Below are 25,932 nucleotides of genomic sequence, written 5' to 3'. Positions count from 1 at the left end.
ATTGTTGTGACAGTTCCATCATTTATTGCACCTTTCAAATACACTATAAGCACAGTTTGGTTAGCTACTGTGGTACTTTCGTCTACAAGAATGGAAATTTTGGTTCTACGATCAATAATGCTATTTACAATTTTGTGTCTCATTTCTTTCGCGATATGATGTACTATTTCCGTACAACTGACATTACTCTGCAAAGTGCTCCCAATATCTAAACCGTTAAGCATTTGTAGATCGATCAATTTCGGATGATCTAAAAAAGCACGATTGTATTTTGCAATGTGATAAGCAGTGCGAAACACGCGACATGTGACTTCCTGTGCGGCTGTATTCTTCTTCTCCATACCTTTCCGCAGTGGATCATCACTTCTACTTTTAAGAATTTCTTCCGCTTTTGTGTGTGCTTTTGAATCTCTATGCTCATAAATTTTCTTTCTGAGCTGCTTTTGTTGATTAGCTTTACAACGTCCCCCTCTAATACGAATCAAGGCTTTTGCCCACTCTGGTGCAATATGAATACCCTGCTCAGAAAAACACACGCCTAGAGTCTGTACTTCCTTACACGTCAAGCATCCTAATGCCCCACTGTTATAAAATAACCAAGAGTATTTACCTTTAAATTGTAGCCATTGCTCATGTGTCCAACAAGCCGGTATGCCCTCCATTTTGTTTGATTCGTTATCTTCGTGTTCACTACAACTTTTTTGAACCTCTCCATCATTCTTAGAAATATTTTCGGAAGCTTCAGAATTATTTTCACACACTACATGAACACTGTCACTACACTTTCGTTTCGCATCACTCGCATCCGTATTGTCCGAATTATTCTTACGTTTAAAAAATGTTCCAATGTATTTTTCCATTGTTGATGCGAGTAATTACATGTATATATAAAAAAAAAAAAAAAACACTTGTCTTATACACAACAATGCGAGTACGAAGTCAACGAAACCTTTTTCACTTTGTTATTAAAATTAACTAGTTAAACTGTACTGTTGATCAGCTTCACGTCAGCACATGCGTCTTACGCCTATATTACCGAAATGTTACTTAACCAAATAACTACGGTAACGAAACCAAAATATCGCGAACAAACGCACAACTATCGCACCGGACTAACTACCGTCGTCTTATTCTGCACTAAAGAGCGCAACTAACCAACTTTTCGGGTTGAAAAAAGAAAAGTTTCTAAATAAAGTTGTCAAATTATGTGGACATAGAACTCTGCATCCGTCAAAGACTAGCAGCCGCTTCTTTGTTACTTCAGAAAAGGACTTTATTTCGGGACAGAACGAATTTTCACTTTAATGTTTTTATTGGTTTCTATTTTTGCGGCTACGAACTCATGGAAATTTGGTGGCAATAGAGACAGGAAGTGCTGCATGGCCAATGACCCTCCTTCTCCACGGAAATGACCTGCCATCAAACCCGATATTGAAAATAAATGTAAGAGATCTCGGACCTTTCTTTTCGGTTTCTGTAAGGGACAATCTTCTCTCAATGGAGCCTGCATTTGGCATCTATCAAGAAGGAGGTTTGTTATGAGGTTTTCATTTTCTACTTGTCTGTTTAGCTTTCTTTCTTGGACCTCTTGTTTATAAAAATTAAGTAGCCTCACATGGTTCAACCTTTCCATCCGACAGGCTTTGATGTTAGTTTATAGAAATTTTTGCCAAAGCTGCCGTCACTTGTACACACACTACCATGCGAGAGGGGGAAAAAAAGGTTACCACATAGCCCTCGGAAGATGTAAAATTGTAAATTGTCGGAGTGTCAGTGTGTCCCAAAAGAAAAGAAAAAGAAAGAAAGGCATACATAAATTGACATAACCAAAAGAAACAAGAAGCTTCCTTGTATTCTGACTTCGCGAAAACAACACCAGTGAAGCCAGAAAGGAGGTTCTTGAAAAAAGAAAAGAAGAAGAAGAATTAGCAAGCATTTGGCAAACCCTACGAATTACTTTATTGCCATAGAAAGTATAGACGGTCAATTTTGAGTTTGCAAGATGAAATTTCCGCCTCTATAGCTTTCAGAAAAAGAGGAAAGGTAATGAGTATTCTTATTTTCTTTTTTATTTTTATTTTGTAGTTTGTTTGAAGGCAGCAGAAGAAAGAACTTCTTAGTTTCTGTCTCTATCCCCCCCAAGAATTTTATAGCTCAGCTATACCCCTGTTGAAAAACAAATAGAAAAAAGGAAACTGCCAGCAGCGTCCAGAGAGAAAAGAAACTTGTTTCTGCTATTTTCTCACTCCCTGGTTGCCTCAATAATGCACTTGAATTTTACATTATGTGAGCCACCGGGCTACCGAAACAGTGAAAACGGAAAGTTAAAGTACGGATTTTATCAACATTATTTAAGATGCGGAGAAAGTTAAAAAAAAGCAACGAGAAAAGATCCGGGGCTCAGCCCCGGCACCCCAAAAAGAACCGGGGCCGAGCCCCGGTGGGCCCCGGCTGAATTTAACCACTGGGCTAAGTTGAAATTGGTGTACAATTAATGTTAGAAAAAAATGTATTTTATAAAATTTCCCCGACTTTCCCTGATTTTCATTTTTTTTTATTTTTTTTTAGCTTCGTGACCTACACCATTTTCCCTGCCTTTCATGACCAGTAGGAACCCTGTTGAGGTAATTGGAAGAAAAAGGAAGAAAAGGAAAAAGAAATTAGAAAGAAAAGAAAAATCTCATCCCAAAATTTAACTACTCCTTCTAGCTACCTTTATGAGAAGTGATTTAAATATCACTATAGGGTTATTAGTGAAATATTTACAAACTCGTCTGAGTCATTTTAGTGGATATCGTTAAAAAAAAAAAAAAAAAAAAAAAAAAAAAAAAACTCAAAAGTAAACTACTCGTTGTGGAATTTTCAGGACAAACCAGTTATGCCATATTATCAGGTTATTAGTGAAATATTTATTTATGAAATACGAACAAAATTGCCTAGCTAGTTAGTGAGAAAATTGTAAATATAAATAAATAAATAAATAAATAAATAAAAAATAAAAAAAAATTATTCCAAGAGGAATCTACTCCTTCTGGAGTTTTCCAGAGAAATGACTTATTCCACAGTATAGGGTTATTAATGAAATATAGATGTATGAAGAATAAACTAATCATTAGAGCCGTTTTCGGATTTTTTCCATTTTCGCCCTTTAACAGTGGCGTATTTAGGGGGCTATCGGGCTCCAGCCCCCCGAAATAAATCTGGTAGTTTTTCACATTGCACATAAAACAATAACTTTTACCATTTCTAAAAGTCTCAATGATTTTCCATTTTCATGTGCTCTTTGTTCAGAAATAATATTGTATTTGTCAAATTTCATTTCATGTAAGAACTGCGTTTTGTTTCTTTTTTTCTTTCTTTCGTCCATTCTATTCTTCTGTTTCTTTTTCTTAGTTGTTACTTTCTTTCGTTTCACCTATCATACTTTCGACCGTTGTTAGTTGTGATTCAAGTCGACCGTCGCGTCGTCAGTAACACCAAATCTAAGAGGAGCTGATAAGCGAAACTGGTGTTCCGCACCAACTTGCACGGATATCAACATACCGGGACTTTAGTTATTATAGCAAAGGAATATTTACATCGTTTAGTTATAAAGAAAAGTAAATGTTTGAGTTAAAGAAAATAAAGAGAGGGAAAATAAGTAGCCCTGGAAATTAGGTAGGTCAAGAGGATGCGTCCTTTTTCTTCTGTGAATAGAATAAAAGATTAGATTCACTGCTAAATTTGTGTGTGTATCATATCACATAAGATACACAAGTCTGCAATTCTTGCCATTAAAACTGCAATTAGTATATTTCAGCTTCAACTTTGTCCCAACATTTTCTTTCAGGTAAAAACGTACACAGATAAAACTGAATATTTCCATTTTTTCTAAAATGAAATCTGTTCAAGTTAAAATGAGATTACAAATATTCAACTTGTGTTTGCACCAAGAACGTCACTTTAGATTTGCCTAGTGGGGGATGGGATGGCTTAAGATCTTCCACCGACATACGAGTTTCACGTTTTTTCCTAGCATATTAGTAGACAATCAATTAAAATACAGCGTGTATCAAAAATAATCATCCGGTTTTAAACAATAATATCTATTCTGTCTTTTCAAAGATGTGAGTGAACAACGTACTGTTGGAAAGAGGAACATCTCTAGTTGTACATGGTTTCCGCTAGGTGGCAGCAGTGTGCTTGAGTGAACGCCCACTACGGTTCTGGTTAAAATGGCATCTGGACAACAGAAAGCGTTTTGTGTGCTACGTTTTGCGGAGTACAAGTCAGTGATAACTGTTCAGCGTGACCTTACTGTATGTGATTCTTTCTTGTGGGGGTTTATAAAAGACTCCGTTTATGTGCCTCCGTTACCAAGTATATTGAATGAACTGCGACATCGCATAACGGCAGTTGTGGAAGCTGTAACTGAAGACATGCTAGCTGCAGTTTGGGACCAATTTGAATACCGCATGGACATATGCCGTGCATCTCACGGGGGGCACATTGAACACCTATGAACAGGTGCAATACAAACTTTTTGAGTTTCACTGTCATACAAAACAAAAACTATTTGTATATGTTTATTAGTTTCAGAAATACAGACTTGCCAAAGTGGATGAATCTTTTTGATACACCCTGTATATTTAATTCTCAAACTCAGGTGGGCAATTGCTCCTGCTTCCCTGTGTTGTGCATAGCCCGCCCTAAACCAAATCCTAAATACGCCTCTGTCCTTTAGACTTATTTTTGAGGTAGGAAGAAAATGAATAAAAAAAAGCCCTGGAGAATCTTATAGAAATTGTGGGAACGTTTCGAATTCGATTTATTTTTTCATGACCACCATACATTTTTCATACCTTTTTCTCTACTATCTCGCTCGAAACTAACAAGTAAAAGCGTTTGGTTGACCATAGCACTTAATCAACTGTAACGCCAGCGAATTAAGTTTTAAGTTTTTTTTATTAATAGCATACTCACCTAGATGTCCACGAAGCACGCCCACTTTATCTGTACACTCCACCACAATACAACCGATTGCAACAGTGCCTATTGCATAAGTTATTATGTCCCATAAATAGAAGGAAAACCAATACATGGCAGAATAAACTCCAGTCATAATCTCCAGGTGTTTCAAATTCGATGTCCGTTCGTAAATTGGTAATGTAACAGATACACTTATGACTAATAACAGACAGGGAGTTACCACAACACTGAGTAACACTATAGACACCATTACCACATGGTTCACAAAATAACCTTCCTGGAAAACAAGTAGAGAGAGAAAGATAACCAGCAATGAAAAATAAAATTTAATAAAAGTAATATTAATGATAAATTCTAAACAAATTCTCATTAATTTTACTTGCTCCTACGTGTAAACATTGGCATCATGCATTGTTTATTAATTTTCAAGTATTCTACACTCTAACTCTTCGTTAAAGATGTTAGTACTAAAAATGACGATTTGTTAAAAAAAAAAAAAATACGTTACTACAGGGCCGGCCCTAGGCAATTTACCGCCCGTGCAATTACATCATTTGCCGCGAACTCTCAGAGTTTGCTATAAACTTTCAATAATATATAAGTAATAGCTTCAATTATTTTTGTAACTGAAGAAACGGAAGGGAGGGGGTATTTAGCATCCCTGTCCCGGGCTAAATCCGCCTCTGTTTATGAGGGAAAGAATGATAAGGTGAAATAATGTATTATTAAATCTTACCGGTTTCCTCTGGTCAACATTAGTGATAATCGATTTCCTGATCTTAGTTACCATTGGCTCAAATTGCAACAACAGAATTATCAATGAAATATGAAACAGAAACTGGAAAAGATAGAAAAAATACCGTTTATAAGCTATTTAACTCAAAGTTTCTAGTTTTCATGAAATGTAGTGAAACAAAAAAAAAAAAAAAAATCATTTATCAATAATTTGGAAAGAAAGAAATAAGAAAATAAGTTCGGGTTTGTATATCATATAGGGAACTATGTTCTTCATTTCTGGCAAAACTTTAACTAAATTTTGTATTAGTAGATATAATTTGCGGGTTCTATGTCGAATTTGAAATTTTGGCTTTACATACAATATAAAACAAAGTGGTTCCCAATCTCATAATTCTATACTATAATGTATTAGTTTCTACTCAAATATAGAGCTCCTCCGTGGCTAAGCGGTTAGCGTACTCGCCTTTGGCGCGGGAGACCTGGGTTCGATTCCCGGCGGAGCTCATGTGGTTCGGATTCCACGTTAATCAGTAGGTCCCCGTCTCGTATAGCCTCGCTGCTGAAAAGGGACGTTAAACTTAGAATCAAATTAACTCAAATTAACTCTACTCAAATATAAGCAAACTTCGTTATTTTAGAGCAAAATGTTTGTTTCTGATGTTGTTTTTACTTTAACAAATAAGGTAAATTTTGTTCTTCGAAAAATTCAATTTAGGGAATTAACAGCTAATTTAAAATTATATGGGCACATGAGAGAATAATTCAAATTAACAAAAAAAAAAAAAAAAAAATCGGCTACTTACCAATGAATCCTTCCTTAGGAAGCCTAAATATTTTTCATACGTTTCGGAACGCCAAGCTGGGTTCGTCTTCAGTGGCAAGGTAAGAAGGATAATAACGGATTGGTGATAAAAGGTGTGAGATAAGGGATACATGCCACTAAATAAATAAATGTAAAGTAAAGAATAAATCCTGAAATGCCACGAGCAGAGCAAAGCGCAAAAAAGTGAACTGTATCGAAGAAAGTACGATGTCTATGTTACGTCACTAATGCCACATTCAAAGTATACGAGGTGTGGCAATTAAATAACGAGACTGCCCACCTCCTGTCACGCAGGATCGTGGGGGGGGGGATGGGGGATAGCTAATGATGGGTTGTTGATCATGAACTTTCATGAGCAGCCACTGTTTGTTTCATGTTTCTGAAAGCTTTTCTTTTCTTTGCAGGCTTGCACGAAGAGGACAGTGTTCTGTAGTAGTACCGGAATCATGGTGAACAATAATGTTGAGCAGCGCATTAACATCAAATTTCTGATGAAATGAAACAAAACACGGACGGAATGTTGTGCAATGTTAAAAGAGGTGTATGGTGATAATGCTGTCACGTGCGCGAGTTTTCGAATGGCACAAATGATTTTCAGAAGGTAGGGAAGAGGCTGAAGATGATGAACGACCCGGTCGCCCTTTGAGTCCAAGAACGGACGAAAATTAATGAACTTGTACGGAAAGACAGACGTCTGAGCATTCGGATGATCGCAGACATGATGAATATTAACAAAGAGACAGTAGGACAAATTTTGCATGACAATTTAAACATGACAAAAGCTTGTGTAAAAATTGTGTAAAATCCTCTCAGGAACAAAAAGACATTCGAAAGACCATTTGCTGTGACGTCATGGAACTACCCAAAGCAGAACCAGACCTGCTAACACGTGTCATCACAAGTGATGAAACATGGATTTTCCAGTATGACCCCGAGACTAAACGTCAATCCATGCACTGGGAGAGTCCCACATCGCCAAGACTGAAAACAGCACGAATGGGCAAGTCGAAAGTGAAGGCAATGTTAATCGTTTTTTTTCGATATCAGGGGCATCATCATGACTGAATGGGTGCCTCAGGGTCAAACGGTGAATCAGACCTACTACAAAGAAGTACTAATCAAGCTGAGGGAAAGAATAAGGAAGAAGAGACCGATTTGTGGAAGAACGATGCATGGATCCTCCACCAAGACAATGCGCCTGCCCATAATGCCCTTTCTGTGAAGCAGTTTTTAGCAGCCAAGCACATTCCTGTGCTCGACCATCCTCCGTATTCCCTAGACCTGGCTGTGACTTTTATCTATTCTCAAAAGTGAAAAGTGCATTGAAGGGAACACATTTTCAGCCTATGGAAGAGGTGAAACGAAAAACGGCAGAGTTGTTGAACAGGGTGACCAGGGATCTGATGACCTACAGCATTGCTTTGTACAATGGAAGGCACGTGTGCAGCGGTGTATAGATAGGGAAGGGGAGTATATTGAAGGAGATAACAGTCAATTGTAACTTTCTTTGTAATACATCACATTTATGACACCAGTCTCGTTATTTAATTGCCACACCTCGTATATAAAAGGTAGATAACCAAATCTATCAATGTTGCCAGCATTCAGATTCAAAGTAGGTTTGTATTTATGAATAAAGAATGATTCTTTAAACTTCCGTTGTTTCTTTATTTTTGCTGAACCTATTACATTAACCTGTTTTACATTATGTGTATGTTGTTTTAAATGAAGCGCCAATCCCGACACGCCCTCTTCTTGTGACTTGTTTTTATTGTCTAATATGTTCTTTAATTCGGGTGTTAATATTGCGTTTCGTTTGGCCTGTATATGAGGAGTCACATTCGCATTGAACGCGTTAAATGCCTGACTCTTATTTAGTGGATCAACAAAATAACTTTTAAATCCGGTGAGATGTTTTTGTAGACTTTTCGGAGGGATACTAGAAGCAGATAGGTTATGCTTTGCAAGAGTGGAAAGAAAGGAATTCCTATCCAATTTTTTGCTTCTTTGGGAATAACTGTTTTAGAGGCTTGCACCGATCTGGGTGTTTGATTAAGCCACTTTTATAAGGTACGTAATTTATATTGGAAAACCGTGAATAAAGTAATAAGAAATACAAACGATTTCCCTAATAAACAAAGGTAAAATAGTTCCTCCGGAACATGTACTAGGTATTTTTAATGATTTCTTTGTCACTATAGCTTCAAATCTTGCTAAAAGTATTAAAGATTTAAGTCCTAACAAATATACGAAAGAGCCAATAAATAGCAATTCGTTTTTCCTAAGCCCAGTCACAGCTTACGAAATTCAGAAGATAATAGAAATGTTGAAACCGAAACATAGTGCAGCTACAGACAAAACAAACAATAAATTTATGATTAATTACAAGGATCAATTAAGCATATACATTGCTCATCTTATAAGTCATTCATTCACTTCGGAAACAATGCCCACTAATTTTAAAATATAATAGCTAAAGTAATTCCAGTTCATAAAAACGGAAACGTTGAAGAACTAAATAACTATAGACCTATATCAATTTTGCCTGTGTTCTCAAAAATAATTGAAAAAAGTGTAAAATTTAGATTAGAAGATTAGCTAAAATCTGTCAATTTTTTTTTTACGAACACCAGTATGGGTCTAGGAAAGTTTCCTCAACACAATCAGCAGTTTTAGACATTAGTGTTAAGATAGAAGAAGCTTTAGATAAAGGACAGGCATCAGCAGGATTATCCCTTAAACTACGGAGGTAAATCTTTAACCTTTAAACTACGGAGGTAATTTACCTTTAACCTTTAAACTACATTTAAAGCGTTTTCGTAAGGGTTTACAAAGAAGTCCATTTCTTCACTTCTATTTGTCGAAGACACATGAAACAAAACGTGTTAAAAAAGTTATTGTAGTACTATTTCTAAATCGAAATATCCGTAGTTAAGACAAGAAACAGGGTATTTTGAAAACAAAATATGCCGTAGTTTAAAGGTTATTTATTGATCTTCGCAAAGCCTTTGATGCAGTTAACCATGACATTCTGCTTAACAAACTTAGTAATTTAGGAATTAGAGGACTTGCATTGCAGTGGTTTAAAAGTTATTTAAATGGACGAAAGCAATATGTTGAGATAAACAACTTCACAAGTTCAGAACAGACAATTATATGTGGAGTGCCACAAGGTTCCTGTTTGGGTCCTCCCCTATTTTTAATATATATAAATGATGTAGCAAACATCAAACTAAATGGTACCTTAGCATTATTCGCTGACGATATGTATATATCATGCACAGCGGAAAATAAAAATACATTAGAAAATATAATACAGCAGCATCTAAATCTACTGTAGGATTAGTTGAATTGCAGTGAACTTTCAGTAAATGTAGAGAAAACTGTATATATAAGTTTCTATAAGAAAACAGATATTCATGTAGACCATAATATAAATATATATTTGCAAGGTCAACAAATAAGAAGTCACTGAAACTAAGTACCTAGGAATAATAATCAGCATCTTGAATGGGGACCACACATAGCATTTTTGTGTTAAAAAAAAAAAAAAAACAACTTACAAATAATAGGGGAGCTTAATAGATTTAGAAATATATTATCGCCGAATCTTAAAAAAGAAAAATATATCTACTATGCATATGTACACACTCATCTAACTTACATGAACATCTTATGGGGACGTTCGAACAAAAGTGCAGTGCATCCAATACAAATTTTGCAGAATAGGGCATTACGTACCCTCTACAATTTGCCACGCTTAAACTCAAATTAAAATATTTATAGAACGTCTAAAGTACTATCAATAGATTATTTAGCCAAAGAATCAGCTATGTAATATATGTTTAATGTTATGAATAATAATATACATCATAATATAATAGTAAATAAAAATAGTCACTTTCATAATTATGAGACAAGACATAAAGAACAAATACATGCGGAATCTTATTCTTCAGAAACACACGAAACAGGAGGGGTTAAGAACTATCTCATAAAATGCTTCAATGAAATTCCAACTGAATGCAAACAGTTGAAATCAAAATCATTATTCAAAAAAACGGATAAGAGAGCTATGGCAAAAACTATGAATATGAAGTGTAAGTGTAGAAGGAACAGCATTAAAAAAAGTAGCAAGTAAATGGAAGGATAAACTTAACAGATATTGTTTTATTTTTATTCTTGTATATGTATATTTATTATGCATAAGTAATTTAATTTTGTATTTCAATATGTATAAGCAATGTAATTGTATTGCCCCTTAAAGTGTGTCCAAGACTTGTTGCGGCCTGGAGTCTGATATAAATAAAATAAATAAAAATACTTTTTGTCTTGTTTGATATAAAAAATGTATTTCGTCCTTTAGATAATTTGGACAATCACAAATTAATAATGCCCTACGAAAAGACATTTTTTCTAAATATTGGACTTGTGGAGTGGTAGATAGGTTGACTGTTGATGTATGTAGGTAGTGCCCGCAGCAGGTTTTCGTTATACTTTTGTTATAATTTTATTGTGTGATCGGATAATCAGTAAATCTAAAAATGGAAGACAGTTATCAGATTCCTGTCTAGCGTGTCCTGTATTCCTTTTTCCTTACCTTTATTCTCTTGTCTATTTTTATTATTGTTACCTTACCATTCAAGACGGAACTGACTTCTTGTTTCGATACGTGTGGAGAGTGTTTAGTTTCCCCATGGGAGGACTTACTGATAAGTAACTAATTTCTTGTAATTTGAATAATCCTCTTATGCGCCTACATAATAATTATAGCAGCTTTTTTTTTTTGTTGTTGTTGTTTTTAAGGTAAATACTTTAAAGTAAATGCAAGTGCTGTAATAGAATGAGGAAATATGAGTTAAACAAGCATAAACACAAGATGATTTGTTGTAAATTGTCAATTTGTCTATATTTTTAATTGATTTATGAGTATAAACCAGGCAGCATCTCAATATATATATATATATATATATATATATATACGTAATAATCTCTCTCTGTACTTTGGTTTTCTAGATGATATTTTTCATTGGGATTTTTATTATTATTTAATAAGATATTTAATAAGATATCTAATTTTAATTGAAATGAATATATAAGAATAAATTTAATTAAAAATGAAAGTCTCCTCATTTGACTTTAACAACATTGCATTGAGTCTATATGATACTAAACTATTTATTTAAGAAAAAAATAAATATGTTTCCATATACTCACTACAAAATAAACGAGACTATAAATACATAATTGCATATAAATCTTGCATTTTGAGTTCTTGTTAACACACGGGGAAGAGTTTAAAAACAGAAGAAATTGGCTATTATCGATATGTTTAGTTTAAGTTTATCTTTGTCTAAATCGCGTTTCTTCTCTTCATTCTCTTTTAAGATCTTACATTAAATAAACACACGAAAAATAAAAACAAACATTAATTGATTTTCAAAACAAAATTAAGGAGAATTTGAGTTTCTGATGTTCGAAATGGAGTTTTTCGAATAAAAGAAAATCTTACTTTTTGAAATGGAGGTGAGCCAAATAGAAACTTGATTGAAAACACTGATAAAATTTGGGGGCTCAGTGGTAGAGCGTTCACCTATGGCTCGCGCCAAGTGAATTTTGTGGTAGACAAACATTGCGTGCGTGGGCTTTCTCGAGGTTCTCCCGTTTCCTCCAAATTTCTTCATTCCACCAATTTATTAATTTCTCATCATCAGCGTCTCCTTTAGCCTAGCTGACATAACCTGGGATATAAAACATTTCATTTCATTTTCATTTCACCGATAAAATTTGCTGATTTTTAAGTAGATACTAATGAATTAAGTTTAAAATGGTATTATTTTTTTTTCTATTTTTTATGACACGAAAATTTTATATTTGAAGTAGAATCTGATCTTATATCTACTAATAGTTACAGATACTCTGTTTCTTCAAAGTGTAGATGTAATTTTACGTTGCTGCTATCTCCAATTTTTTTTAACCACAATTAGGATATTTTTAGGTTAAGTAAATATAAGAAGATTCAAAATATTAGCTATAATTTTGAAAATTGATTACAGTTAATTAGCAAAATGATACATTCTGATTTGTTTCCGCTGCGTATAAAGCTTTACATTGTTGTCAAATAATTTTTGGTAATCAATTTTGAACAAAATTACTGATTGGGAAATTTTGAAATGGTGAAATTATGTTGTGAGAAGTTTATATTTTGTTAGTTTTGAGCAGACGGTTACTAGTCTATTAAAATGTTCTTGTGAATCTTCCTGTGACTATTGTCGAGAGCTCTGACTAAATTTCTTTTACCTATTTTTAATGAAGTATTTTTTCATATATACTAATATTAATCACATTCAGTTCAAAATCTCTTGTCGTCGCGAATTCTGTGAAGCTTAAAATATACAAAACGATAATCATGCCTGTTGATCTATATGGCTGCGAAACATGGTCGCTTACTCTGAGGGAAGGACGTAGACTGAAAGTATTTGAGAACAAGATCCTGAGATGAATACTCGAACCCAAAAGGAATGGGAATGAGGAACAACAGAAACTTCATAACGAGAAACTACATAATTTATACGGTGTACCAAACCTTGTTGGGGTCATCAAATCTAGGAGGCTCAGGTGGGCAAGTCATGTAGCCAGGATGGAAGAAAATAGGAACGCTTTCAAAGTCTTAACTGGAAGAAACATCCGAAAACGACCAATAGGAAGACCCAGCACAGATGGGAGGACAATATTAAGATGGATCTAGGAAAAATAGGAATACAAAGTAGAAACTGGATCCAGTTGGCTAAGGATAGAAGTCAGTGGAGAGCTGTTGTGAAGGCGGCATTGAACCTTAGGGTTTCATAGGCTATAGACTTAGTTAGTTAGTTTATACTAATATTAATCATGCTTGTTTCACCTATGTCTTCATGCCCTACAATTTTTATAAATATTATATATACAATTTTTTATAAGCATTATATATTACAGAAATACAGTATGTTTGTAATTGTTAAAGAAAACAAATCTACTCAGTGCACAATAGTTAGAAAGATGTAAATTTTATTTTTATTGTATTACAACGTTGCTTTCTTTTAGGTATAAAAAGTTGTTGGTTTCTTTTATAAAGTTAAGTATTTCTCAAAAGGCCTAAGTAAATTTTTGTCTGTTTACCACTTACTATAGAAATACAGGGACAATCAAAAAGTTTCCGGAATGCTATTGTAGTTTAGGCATTTGTGATGCAATTACAATGAATTTTGTATAGTACAGCCCTTAAGCTGCCTAATTATGAAACTGACCAGTATGAGCAGGTCATAACAGACAGTGTGCGAGTAATGTTGCTGAACAAAGGAGTGTGTAGTGATCAGTCGCCGTAATTTCACAGATCAAGCAACGCGCAAGTAGCTAAACGGCGGAGTGTGTAGTGATCAATCGCCGTAATTTCACAGATCAAGCAACGCGCAAGTAGCTAAACGGTGGAGTGTGTAGTGATCAATCGCCGTAATTTCACAGATCAAGCAACGCGCAAGTAGCTAAACGGCGGAGTGTGTAGTGATCAGTCGCCGTAATTTCACAGATCGAGCAACGCGCAAACATTAAGTTCATATGGAAATTGGGGAAAATCTGATTCATATCGTTTGATAGCCTTAAAAACAATTTAGGATCATTGGATGTTTGGCTCTTTCCAAAGCTAAAAATGGACCTTTTCCGTCTCGCCAACGTAGAAGAATCAAAACTAACGTGACGGCTGAACTTCGGAAGATACCAAAAGAGACCTTTCTTCGGTATTCCCACCAATCACAGAAGTGATGGAACAAGTGTGAGTGTTCCGAAGGTGCCAACTTTGAAGGCGGTTAAGTAAAGTATATTTATATTGTAGTAATAAAGAACTACAATAGAATTCCGGGAACTTCTTGACTGCCCCTCGTATTAGGTTCCTTGAAAGATATAGAAACGGAGTAGCGAAACGTAAACGGTTACTTGTTACAATATTTATGCTAAACAGTTCACATAACTAAATTAGTCGCCAACAGAAATTAGAAACCTACGTATTGTACTTTTTACACTTGCGATGTGTTTTCAAGACACACCTGTAGGAGCGAAGTAAAGCGTTGATGTACCGAGTGGAGTAGAGGAAACGCATGTTTTTTAAACCACTAGTACTCGGCGACGAGTAAGGGTATTGATTTTGAGCAACCGTTGACAGACAGCTCAGACAATGCAGTTTCAGTCACTATGGAGCGTTGGAGCGTAGAGCACCGTGTTTCCGCGGTCAAGCAGTTCTTTAGAAACAATGATTCTGTGCTCACGATTCAACGTCTTTTGCGTGGAAAGTTGTGTCGAACGTCGATCGAAACATTATACTGCGATGGGTTAAAGCGTTCAGAAGTACTGGATCTGTAATGAAAAGGAAAATTTGAGATCATCATGTAAGATGCGATGAATCGAACAACGTGACATACCCAGCGATACAGCCTGTCGCCTAGCGGATCATTTCAGACTAGCAAGAACTGCCCTTTTCACTTTATCTACGATTTCCGGAGTTCGAATTGAACGGGGAAGACCAGATGGTTTCTTTTTCATCACAGATTAGTACTTCTGAACGCTGCAACCTACCAGAGTATAGTGTTTCGATCTGGCACTGTACCTCAATGCTCGAGATTAAACTTTCGACTTAAAAGACGTTGAATCGTGACCACAGAATCATTGTTTCCAGAAAACTGCATGAACGCGAACACACAATGCTCTACGCTCCATAGCGACTAAAACTGCATTGTCTGAGCTGTCTGCACAACGGTCGCTCAAACTGAATGCCCCTACTTGTCGCCGAGTACTAGCGGTTTAGAAAATATGTCTTTCCTCTGCTTCACCTTGCAGAAAGTTCGGTCGGCCACAATTTTATTTTCTACCGCTCCCGCGTCGCTTAACTCTTTTCCGTCCATGATATGATGAAGAAAACAATGATTAAGTAAAAGTCTGAGAATGGTTCTAAGAGAGGAAATATTTATTTATGAGAATAAGCTATGTTTTTTCTCTCCTGAAAATTCTTTTGAGAATAATCAGGCTACAAGATTTAGCGTCAACACGTTCGAAATGTCTGATGGGTAACATAACACGTCTAGACTCTTGGCTAAAATAAACATGTAAGTGGTAATAATAATAATAATAATAATAATAATAATAATAATAATAATAAAAATATCAATAAATACTTTTACCTGATACACGTATATTACCCAATTAGTCAGCATAAATGTGATGTTTTTGCATATCAATCCTTGAAACTGCATGAAGCACAAAGATATACCAGTCAATCTGTTTATATCTGTCTCAGAGAAAGAAAAACTTCTTTTAAAATGTAATAGCAAAAGTTAATACAAAACAAGAAGTAGTAACGAAATTATATCCAATATTTGTAATCTACCCGTGAGAATTCAATACTTAAAACTAAAGAATGTTGAACGATTATTTACATAGTTGCATATTAAACTTATTATAAAATAATTTATCCATCTACGTCACGCTCAAAATCAAGGTTTTTTTTTTTTTTTTTTTTTTTTTTTTTTTTTTTTTTTTTACTTGAATGAAATCAAACACATCAGTGCATGAAATCAAACACAGCTCTTACGGCTTTTTAGAGAGCATTGCAGAAAATGCCGGTAACTGGAACACTGAAACCTTCATTACTGCAAGAGGCTATGTGTCATCATTGAAGAATTTCAATTTTGCACTTCTATAAACTTATTTATATTTGATTGTTTCACCTTTTTTTCTAATTAATTTATTAATGTACCTCTCTATATTGTCGAATTATGTGAAGTTCATGTTTATTCGATTTCTGAATTATTTCACGCCTAAGATAGAGGTGTCTTCAAACCTAGTTCTCTATGAGAAAAGACATTCCACGCCATTGATTGTGGGCCTTATTTATTTACACAGTATTATATATTGTGCACATTCTTCTAAAGGTCGAATACTTAATATATTCGTACTTGGTGATGGTTGTGAAATGTTAGCAGTTGTAAGCGTACTTTCTGGTTTGAAACATGAAATGAATACTTTCTGGTCGTAATATTGGTGAATATATCTCATTGCGCATGCGTTTATTCTAAAAACGTAAGAAGAAAATTGTCTCTTCTTATTTCAAGAGAATGCAGTGAGTAATTTGATAAAAGTACAATATGTTTTCCCACTGAGGATTGCAGATTCGGATTCCGCGACCTAAAATACTCAACTTTTACTTGAAGTACTTTTTCGTTATCCTTCTAGATGGCGCTGTAATCGCAAAAAGGAGTATCGTCATTAAATAACGCATACATTTGGATTGAATTGTCTCAAATTGGTATATATGATTTTTGCCATAGAGTCAGTAAGTTTTCATCAACTTTTTTTTTTAAATAACCAAAAGTGAGCACTTACTGGAACGTACCTTGATCAACTATCTCAACGTCTATTTCTATTGATTGCCTTTCCATCTTGCCATCAGCTTCCAAACCAATTCTGCAATATATACAAATAATAAATCTAAATGGCTAACACAGGAAGTAAGGAATTATTTCATGAATGAGCTTTTATATTGTTTATATTGTTAGTGACCAATAGAGTCCAATAATGTTGTTATTAAATGTCTGAGAGGCGATTAACTTTGGTTTCTCGTTGTTTGCAACTAATGTCAAATCAAGCATTATAGCCTAATAAAATATTTCTGTCATTAAAGTTTCCATTGCAATGATATGATTCAGCTGAATACAAAAATGTTCTAAATTCCTCAACTGAATTGAATATTTTTCTATTCAGCTGAAATTAGTATTAATCAATTGAGAATGCTCCAAAACCATTGCCAGAAGAAACTTAAAAAGAATTAACTTTTCTTATTAACTTCTACAGACTTTATACCAATTGTTCTATGGACTTTATTATTATACTCATTAAACAATTTTTGTAATATATCTATCCATTTATACTTTCCTTCAGTACTAAATTTGTTCCACGTGTTTTGTTTAAGAGTTCTCTTAAAACGTTCTACGATATATTGTTTTACGAAGACACATGCTCAAAATGGAGGTCACAAAATTGAAAAATTCCCAAAATATCATCTCTCTATGGCTCCTTAAATCTCCCAAAATCCGAAATTTTTGGCCAATATCTGGGGAACAGTGGCCGCCGACTACTATTTCGTACTAAAATGTTCATCATCCTTTTAGGTATTGATCAACATCAATATGATCTTTCTATGACTTACAGTTCCCGAGATATGAGTCCTTAAATCTCCCGAAATCCGAACTTTTTGGATCAATATCCAGGGAACAGTCACCAGTTGGCCAGTGGCCACGTGTTTCTGTTTGGTACCAAAATATTTACCATTCTCTTAGATATTGACCAACACTAATATGATCTCTCTATGACTTACGGTTCCCGAGATATGGCTCATTAAAACTCCCGAAATCGGAACATTTTTGGCCTATATCTCGGGAACGGTAAGAGTGATGCGAAAAATTTCATCACTTTCTTAGGTAGTTTTTGATACTCTATCGAATGGACGGCTCAAAATTGAAGAATTCGCAAATAACACACACACACATACACACACACAGAAAGACATAGAGAATTCAGTAACGAACTTTTTAAGTTCGCTGAAAAGAGGATTTTGAGTTGGACTTGGGCTGTTACACTATGCATGTAAATAGCCCTCGAAACATAAATATCAACCAATAATAATAAGAAGAAAACTGAAAATACGAAAAAATAGACTTGGAATATTTTTTAAATTCAGGTCCCCGATTACCCAATCGTATATTAAAAATAAATAAAACTATAAAAAATTATAGTGTGACAATATAAAACTATTAATAATGGCAAACTTGAAAATATAATAACTTACTTGATGAAAATATCGTCCATACTAGAAACGGAAATCCGTAGTTGTTGGTATTTTAGTGATTCCTTATTTAATTCTAAGTACTCCAGAAGAAATGGAAATCTACTTCTTAACTGCATCGGAATCACATATTTAATATACATATCAGTTTCTTCTTTGATCTCTGCACCAGGCATCATCGTCAAAATGTTATTTGATATTTCTGCCACTTTAGTGCGTATCGTCTTCGTAAATGTAAAAATATATCCAGCTCCTAGCGAAATCAGTTAAGAAATTGAAATTAATGTTACAAAAACAGCTCCTAGCGAAATCAGTTAAGAAATTGAAATTAATGTTACAAAAACAGCTCCTAGCGAAATGAGTTAAGAAATTGAAATTAATGTTACAAAAACAGCTCCTACCGAAATGAGTTCAGAAATTGAAATTAATGTTACAAAAACAGCTCCTAGCGAAATGAGTTCAGAAATTGAAATTAATGTTACAAAAACAGCTCCTAGCGAAATGAGTTAAGAAATTGAAATTAATGTTACAAAAACAGCTCCTACCGAAATGAGTTCAGAAATTGAAATTAATGTTACAAAAACAGCTCCTAGCGAAATGAGTTCAGAAATTGAAATTAATGTTACAAAAACAGCTCCTAGCGAAATGAGTTAAGAAATTGAAATTAATGTTACAAAAACAGCTCCTACCGAAATGAGTTCAGAAATTGAAATTAATGTTACAAAAACAGCTCCTAGCGAAATGAGTTCAGAAATTGAAATTAATGTTACAAAAACAGCTCCTAGCGAAATGAGTTAAGAAATTGAAATTAATGTTACAAAAACAGCACCTAGCGAAATGAGTTAAGAAATTGAAATTAACGTTACAAAAACAGCTCCTAGCAAAATGAGTTAAGAAATTGAAATCAATGTTACAAAAACAATCTTACAAGAGTTTTTTTATTTTTAAAGTTCTTTCCGTCTGTTTTAAAGTTATAGTTTAAAGAACTATAAAATAAACTTTTGATTTTATAGTTCTTCGTAAAAAATATTTTCTCTATATTTAACTAAATTATTTGATAAGAAGGGAACTGGAAGAGGTGTTTCTTCTCTAGTACAACACGAACAAGCGAACAATATCATAACTACAAGTGTTAAGTACACTTTTAATGTAGAAGTGATTTCAGAAAATTCTTGTAACATAATCCACAACAAGTATGCTCAATTTTATTTATATTTCTAGAGATTTCATTGTCATTTCTATTTCTATAGTCTATTTATTGTGCCACTAAGATTTTGCATCTACTACTAGAAAGAAGAAATTGAATGTTATTGTATGTTTCCGTTAAATTGGCATGTTTGTCGAAATATATATAACAAATGTCTCAAAAAAATTAAAATAATAATGTAACATTTTAAATTTATATTATGTAACAAAACAATATAATTTATGAAATTGTTTCGAAACTGAATACCTCATAAGTAATTTATGTAGTTTAATAAGATAAAAATGACCGTTGAAATGAACAACTATGATCAGGGCCGGGTCTACCATATGCGCAACGTACATTTGCACGGAGCGGTAAGTTTCGAGGAACGGCAAAATTTGTCATAACTATTTTATTTAAAATATATATTTCTTGTTGCAAACACACTTCATGATGTTGGTAGTCAAACTTACTAAGCTCTCCTTCTATTTGAACACTACATTCATAAATCATATTTAGGTCGCATTAGTGTAAGGTCACACGGACAGTGCTAAAGCAAATGGTCAAACAAATCGGAGCATGAATTGTTTGATTATAGTCAAATACAAAAACTCAATTCTTGATCAGTAGCGAACATCTGGTACACTTAATTAGTTATCACAGTTTTGATATGAAAACTAGTCTTGTCTTTATCAAAAACAATTCTTTATCATTGAAGGTGGAAACAAGTTTATTTTTTAATTTTTTTTAACAGATGTAGAAGGAAAATAAAGAAATAAAGAAATAAAGAAATAAAGATAAAAGAGATATTTGTACTGGAATTGCACTGATATATTGAGATTGAATTGAAGCTCGATATTGATTTCTATATTTAAACAAAAAAAAAAGACTGCCATCTTTTCCCTGCAAATGTGTTTAGTTATCTAGCACAAATATAATAGATTATTATTTAAAGAACAAAACGGACACAACGATACTATAGCTCTTGTAGTGTTTAGGCCTTTCTGAGTGAGAGTGCACTTTCCTTCCGTTCGTTGTTCATGATAGGGTAGCATGCTTAAAACCTTGGCTTTTAAGATTTATTCTTTCTGGAGAAAGGGAGGAGGCAAATGATGCCTTTGTAGGGGGGCGGCAATTTGCATAGGGCCGGCCCTGAGTATGATTAAATAAAATTTCCAATTTGCTGAACAATAAAGTAATAGAGTATTAGATGTGTTTTTACTTCAGCAACAGTACATCATAACATTATTTTACTAAAAATTAACATGACAGATAGGAACTTTTGTGGAGAAATACCGCATCCAAATGTGTGAAACTAGTATTTTTGTTTAATCCAATTTCAACTACTCGCTGAGCAATATAATACGCTTATTGCAAAAATTATTAACGTGTAGCAGTGTTGCCAATTATCCACTTTGGGTTTATCAGACACTGTAAATACACACGTAATGACAGATGTTATATATATATATATTTGACAATAAAACAGTTGCTGAATGCTGATTGGCTACCACAGGCTAATTCAGCCAACCCCCTTCAATCACGAAACCAGAAAGTAAAACACAAACAAAATTCGCTAATTCCCTTTCCCACCCCTGCGGTTGACACCATATACATCCATATCTAATTTAGAAAATAAGCTTACAAATAACTCTTAAATATGAATACTAAATAAATATCATTGAAACAATACTAAAAATAACTTGTACAATTAACATATTCATTCTTTAAGTCTCCTTAACAATTTATTCCACTGTTGATCAATTTTACGTCCTGAATTCCAGTTTAGGATCCTATCACTTTCTATTTCATTGAATCTTGCTTTTTACCATTTTCTCACTAATCTTCTCTCCTCTTGGCCTACACTTGACTCATTCAGAAATTGTTTCTCTATCTCTTATATATATATATAATCTGTCTTTACCTGTATATTTATAGTGTCTGATGAACCCAAAGTAGATAGTTGGCAAAAGCGTTACACGTTAATATTTCTTATAATAAAGTATTGTTTTGCTCAACGAGTAATTTAAATCGGATTTAAGTCCACTAAAAACAAAGCTTGTACAGTGGAAAATATTCTTTTGTTTTGTCTATTATCCACACGCTGAGTCCTTAACTTAATCACTCTAATTTTGTTTGAATATCTAGTAGGAACAGTTAGTCACATAAAATGAAATGTTAAAGAAGAACATGGCGTCAAAAAATGGTGGAGAATACAATATTAAACTTAATTCTTAATTAGCGATTTGTGTTTATGAAGAAATAATATTCTTAGAAATATGATAGCAGTGAAGAAAAATATTGTAATTTACAGAAAACCAGTTGAGAATGTTCCATGAGCATTGCCGCAACGAACTTAAAAAGAATAAGTTTTTCTTATTAAATTCTGCAGGCTTTATACCAATTGTTCTATGTACTTTATTATTATACTCATTACACAATTCTTGTAATATGTCTATTCATTTATAATTAAAAATTGAAAAATTCCCAAAATATCATCTTTCTATGGCTCCTTAAATCTCCCGACATTGGAACTTTTTTGGCCAATATCTAGGGAATGGTAAGTTCATATAGAGATGATATTGGTGTTGATCAATATCTTAGAGGATGCTAAACATTTTGGTACCAATAGTAACTGGTAGACACTGGCCTCTATGACTTACGATTTCCGAGATATGGTTTCTTAAATCTTCGAAACTCTTTTGGCCAATATCTCGGGAATGGTAAGAGTGATGCGGAAAATTCAATCACTTTTCCAGGTAGTATTTGATGTTCTATCGAATGAAGGGCTCAAAATTGATAAAATCGCAAATAACAGACACAAACACACACAGACGCAGAGAATTCAGTAACGAACTTTTTAAGTTCGTTGAAAATTAAAGAGAGTGTTCCTTAAATTCCCGCAAGACGTATGCAAATCTTAATTGCTGCAAATGATGACTGGACATTTATAAAGATAATCATTTTGATTATATTTAATTGTTAAGTTTTCTTTACTTAAGTTCACTTTAATGATATTGAGTCTTTTATGCCATTATTTTGTTTTCTACATAATTTTTGTAATAACAAGTATTACTCACCATAGCTTTTCATTAGGAATTCTTGGCTTCCATAACATTGTAACTTTCCATGATGTAATACGGCAATTCGATCTCCTAATACCTCAGCTTCATCCATGTGGTGAGTTGTTATTAGAATTGTTTTGTGAGATCTTTCTTCCTAATACAAAAGCAAGGTATAAATGGTAAATTAATACATACTGCATAATTCGCTTGAAAGATATTATAATTTCACAATAAAACAAAAATTTTAGGAACGATCAAAAAAATGTGTCAAAAGATTGTGATCTTGACCAATAATTAGTTTTTGGATCAGAAGCCACAACATTTTTGAATGGCCCCTAAATTGAGTTTTCGTACTTTCTACGGAATAAGCATATCATGGTGATAAATTATCACTCAGTTAAGGGATAGTTTAAGTTTGGCTACACTGTATGTAGTTCTCCAGATATAAGGCATACAAGAAAATTTTTGATTGAAATATATTGGATGTTTTGATGTATTTTTGGATCAGGGGAAATAAAATTTTTGAACTGCCCCTAAATCGAGTTTTCGTAATTTTTACGGAAAAAGCACATCATACTGATTGACTACACTATATGCAGTTCTCCAGATATATGGCGTACAAGAAATTTTTTGATTGAAATATATTGTATGTTTTGATACATTTTTGGATCAGGGGCTACAACATTTTTGAACGGCTTCTAAATCGAGTTTTCGTACTTTTTTACGGAATAAGCACATAGTAGTAATCGCGTGACTTGAGGCCATTTTTCCGCCCCCTAGAGCGTGGCGCCCGCCGCCGCCGCCATAATTTTGCGCCCCGGGCGCCCGGCGCCCCATTTTGGGGTTACGTGGACCGGGGTCAATGACCTAGGGGGCGCCCGCCGCCGCCAAAATTTTGCGCCCCGGCCGCCCGGCGCCCATTTTTTGGGTTACGTGGCTCGGGGTCAATGACCTAGGGGTACATAGGACCACCCCTTTTAGATTTTGGTAGGAGTACCATGGCCCACCCCCTAAATTTTGGCAGGGGTACCTAGGACCATCCCCCTTAAATTTTGGAAATTGCCAAATCTAAAAATTTGGTGTGGTAGCCTAGGACCATAGTATGTACCTCTATCAGTATTGGGTGTCTATGTCGTTCCCTTTCATGGGTAAAAAATTGCCAAAAATTCAAATTTCGGGGGTTTTTGACCTAATTTATCCCCTTTGATGAGGTATTATTACCCTATATAGTTATATGGGCGTATACACGGGTCCATTACCTTTCATAACATATGGGTATATTAATGCACCCCTTGAAAAATTTGGGAGTGGTACCTTGGCCCACCCCTTAAATTTTGGAAATTGACCAATTTAAACATTGGGTATTAAGTACAGGACCCTAATATGTATCATGATAAATTTGGGCGGTCCACCTCGTTTCCTTCTAGGGGTACAAAATTGCCAAAATATAAACGTAAGCAATACGTTATACCACGTGTTTGGTTTTTGGTCGATTTTATCCCCTTTGATGAGGTGTTATTATCCTATATAGTTATATGGTCATGTATAGGGGTCCATTACCTTTCATAAGATATGGGTATATTTGTGCACTCCTTTAAAAATTTGGGAGGGGTACTTTGGCCCACCCCTTAAATTTTGGAAATTGACCAATTTAAACATTTGGTATTATAGTACCGGACCCTAACATGTATTATGATAAATTTGGGTGGTCCACCTCGTTTCCTTCTAGGGGTACAAAATTGCCAAAATATAAACGTAAGCAATACGTTATACCACGTGTTTGGTTTTTGGTCGACTTTATCCCCTTTGATGAGGTGTTATTATCCTACATAGTTATATGGTCATGTATAGGGGTCCATTACCTTTCATAAGATATGGGTATATTTGTGCACTCCTTTAAATTTGGGTGGAGTACTTTGGCCCACCCCTTCAAGTTTGGAAATTGCCCAATTTAAACATTTGGTATAATAGTATAGGACCCTAATATATATTATGATATCCCTTTTAGGGGCACAAAATTACCAAATTTTACTACAACCACGTGTTTGGTCTTTTGGCCCAATTTATCCTCTTGGATGAGGCCCTATTACCTTATATAGTTATATGGACGTATACAGGGTTCATTACCTTTCATAAAATATGGGTATATTTGTGCACTCCTTTAAAAATTTGGGAGGGGTACTTTGGCCCACCCCTTAAATTTTGAAATTGCCCAATTTAAACATTTGGTATTATAGTACCGGACCCTAACATGTATTATGATATCCCTTTTAGGGGCACAAGATTACCAAATTTTACTACAACCACGTATTTGGTATTTTGGCTCATTTTATCACTTTGGATGAGGTCCTATTACCTTATATAGTTATATGGACGTATACAGATGTCCATTTCCTATTATAAGACATAGGACATTCGGTATTAAGTACAGGACCCTAATATGTATCATGATAAATTTGGGCGGTCCACCTCGTTTCCTTCTAGGGGTACAAAATTGCCAAAATATAAACGTAAGCAATACGTTATACCACGTGTTTGGTTTTTGGTCGATTTTATCCCCTTTGATGAGGTGTTATTATCCTATATAGTTATATGGTCATGTATAGGGGTCCATTACCTTTCATAACATATGGGTATATTTGTGCACTCCTTTAAAAATTTGGGAGGGGTACTTTGGCCCACCCCTTAAATTTTGGAAATTGCCCGATTTAAACATTTGGTATTATAGTACCGGACCCTAACATGTATTATGATAAATTTGGGTGGCCCACCTTGTTTCCTTCTAGGGGTACAAAATTGCCAAAATATAAACGTAAGCAATACGTTATACCACGTGTTTGGTTTTTGGTCGATTTTATCCCCTTTGATGAGGTGTTATTATCCTATATAGTTATATGGTCATGTATAGGGGTCCATTACCTTTCATAAGATATGGGTATATTTGTGCACTCCTTTAAATTTGGGTGGAGTACTTTGGCCCACCCCCTTCAAGTTTGGAAATTGCCCAATTTAAACATTTGGTATAATAGTATAGGACCCTAATATATATTATGATATCCCTTTTAGGGGCACAAAATTACCAAATTTTACTACAACCACGTGTTTGGTCTTTTGGCCCAATTTATCCTCTTGGATGAGGCCCTATTACCTTATATAGTTATATGGACGTATACAGGGTTCATTATCTTTCATAAAATATGGGTATATTTGTGCACTCCTTTAAAAATTTGGGAGGGGTACTTTGGCCCACCCCTTAAATTTTGGAAATTGCCCAATTTAAACATTTGGT

General features: G+C 34.4%; 1 protein-coding gene across 5 annotated transcripts in view; it reads right to left on the bottom strand.

Moving 5' to 3' along the window:
• The window catches only part of LOC145686756 (phospholipid-transporting ATPase ABCA3-like), a 156,132-nt gene that overhangs the window by 57,318 nt on the left and 72,882 nt on the right, over positions 1-25,932 (bottom strand). For all 5 annotated transcript variants that reach the window (XM_081760390.1, XM_081760394.1, XM_081760391.1 and 2 more), the window contains exons 12-17: positions 22,659-22,797; positions 18,396-18,645; positions 16,944-17,014; positions 15,733-15,839; positions 5,705-5,806; positions 4,963-5,245 (exon numbers count right to left, since the gene is read on the bottom strand). In XM_081760390.1, the coding sequence (XP_081616516.1) occupies positions 4,963-5,245; positions 5,705-5,806; positions 15,733-15,839; positions 16,944-17,014; positions 18,396-18,645; positions 22,659-22,797 (952 nt within the window). The remainder of the gene's footprint in view (positions 1-4,962; positions 5,246-5,704; positions 5,807-15,732; positions 15,840-16,943; positions 17,015-18,395; positions 18,646-22,658; positions 22,798-25,932) is intronic.

Source organism: Thermobia domestica, chromosome 5 (assembly GCF_964235325.1).
Source record: "Thermobia domestica chromosome 5, izTheDome1.hap1.1, whole genome shotgun sequence".
Classification (NCBI taxonomy): Eukaryota; Metazoa; Arthropoda; class Insecta; order Zygentoma; family Lepismatidae; genus Thermobia; species Thermobia domestica.
This window is presented reverse-complemented; position numbering and strand designations above follow the sequence as displayed.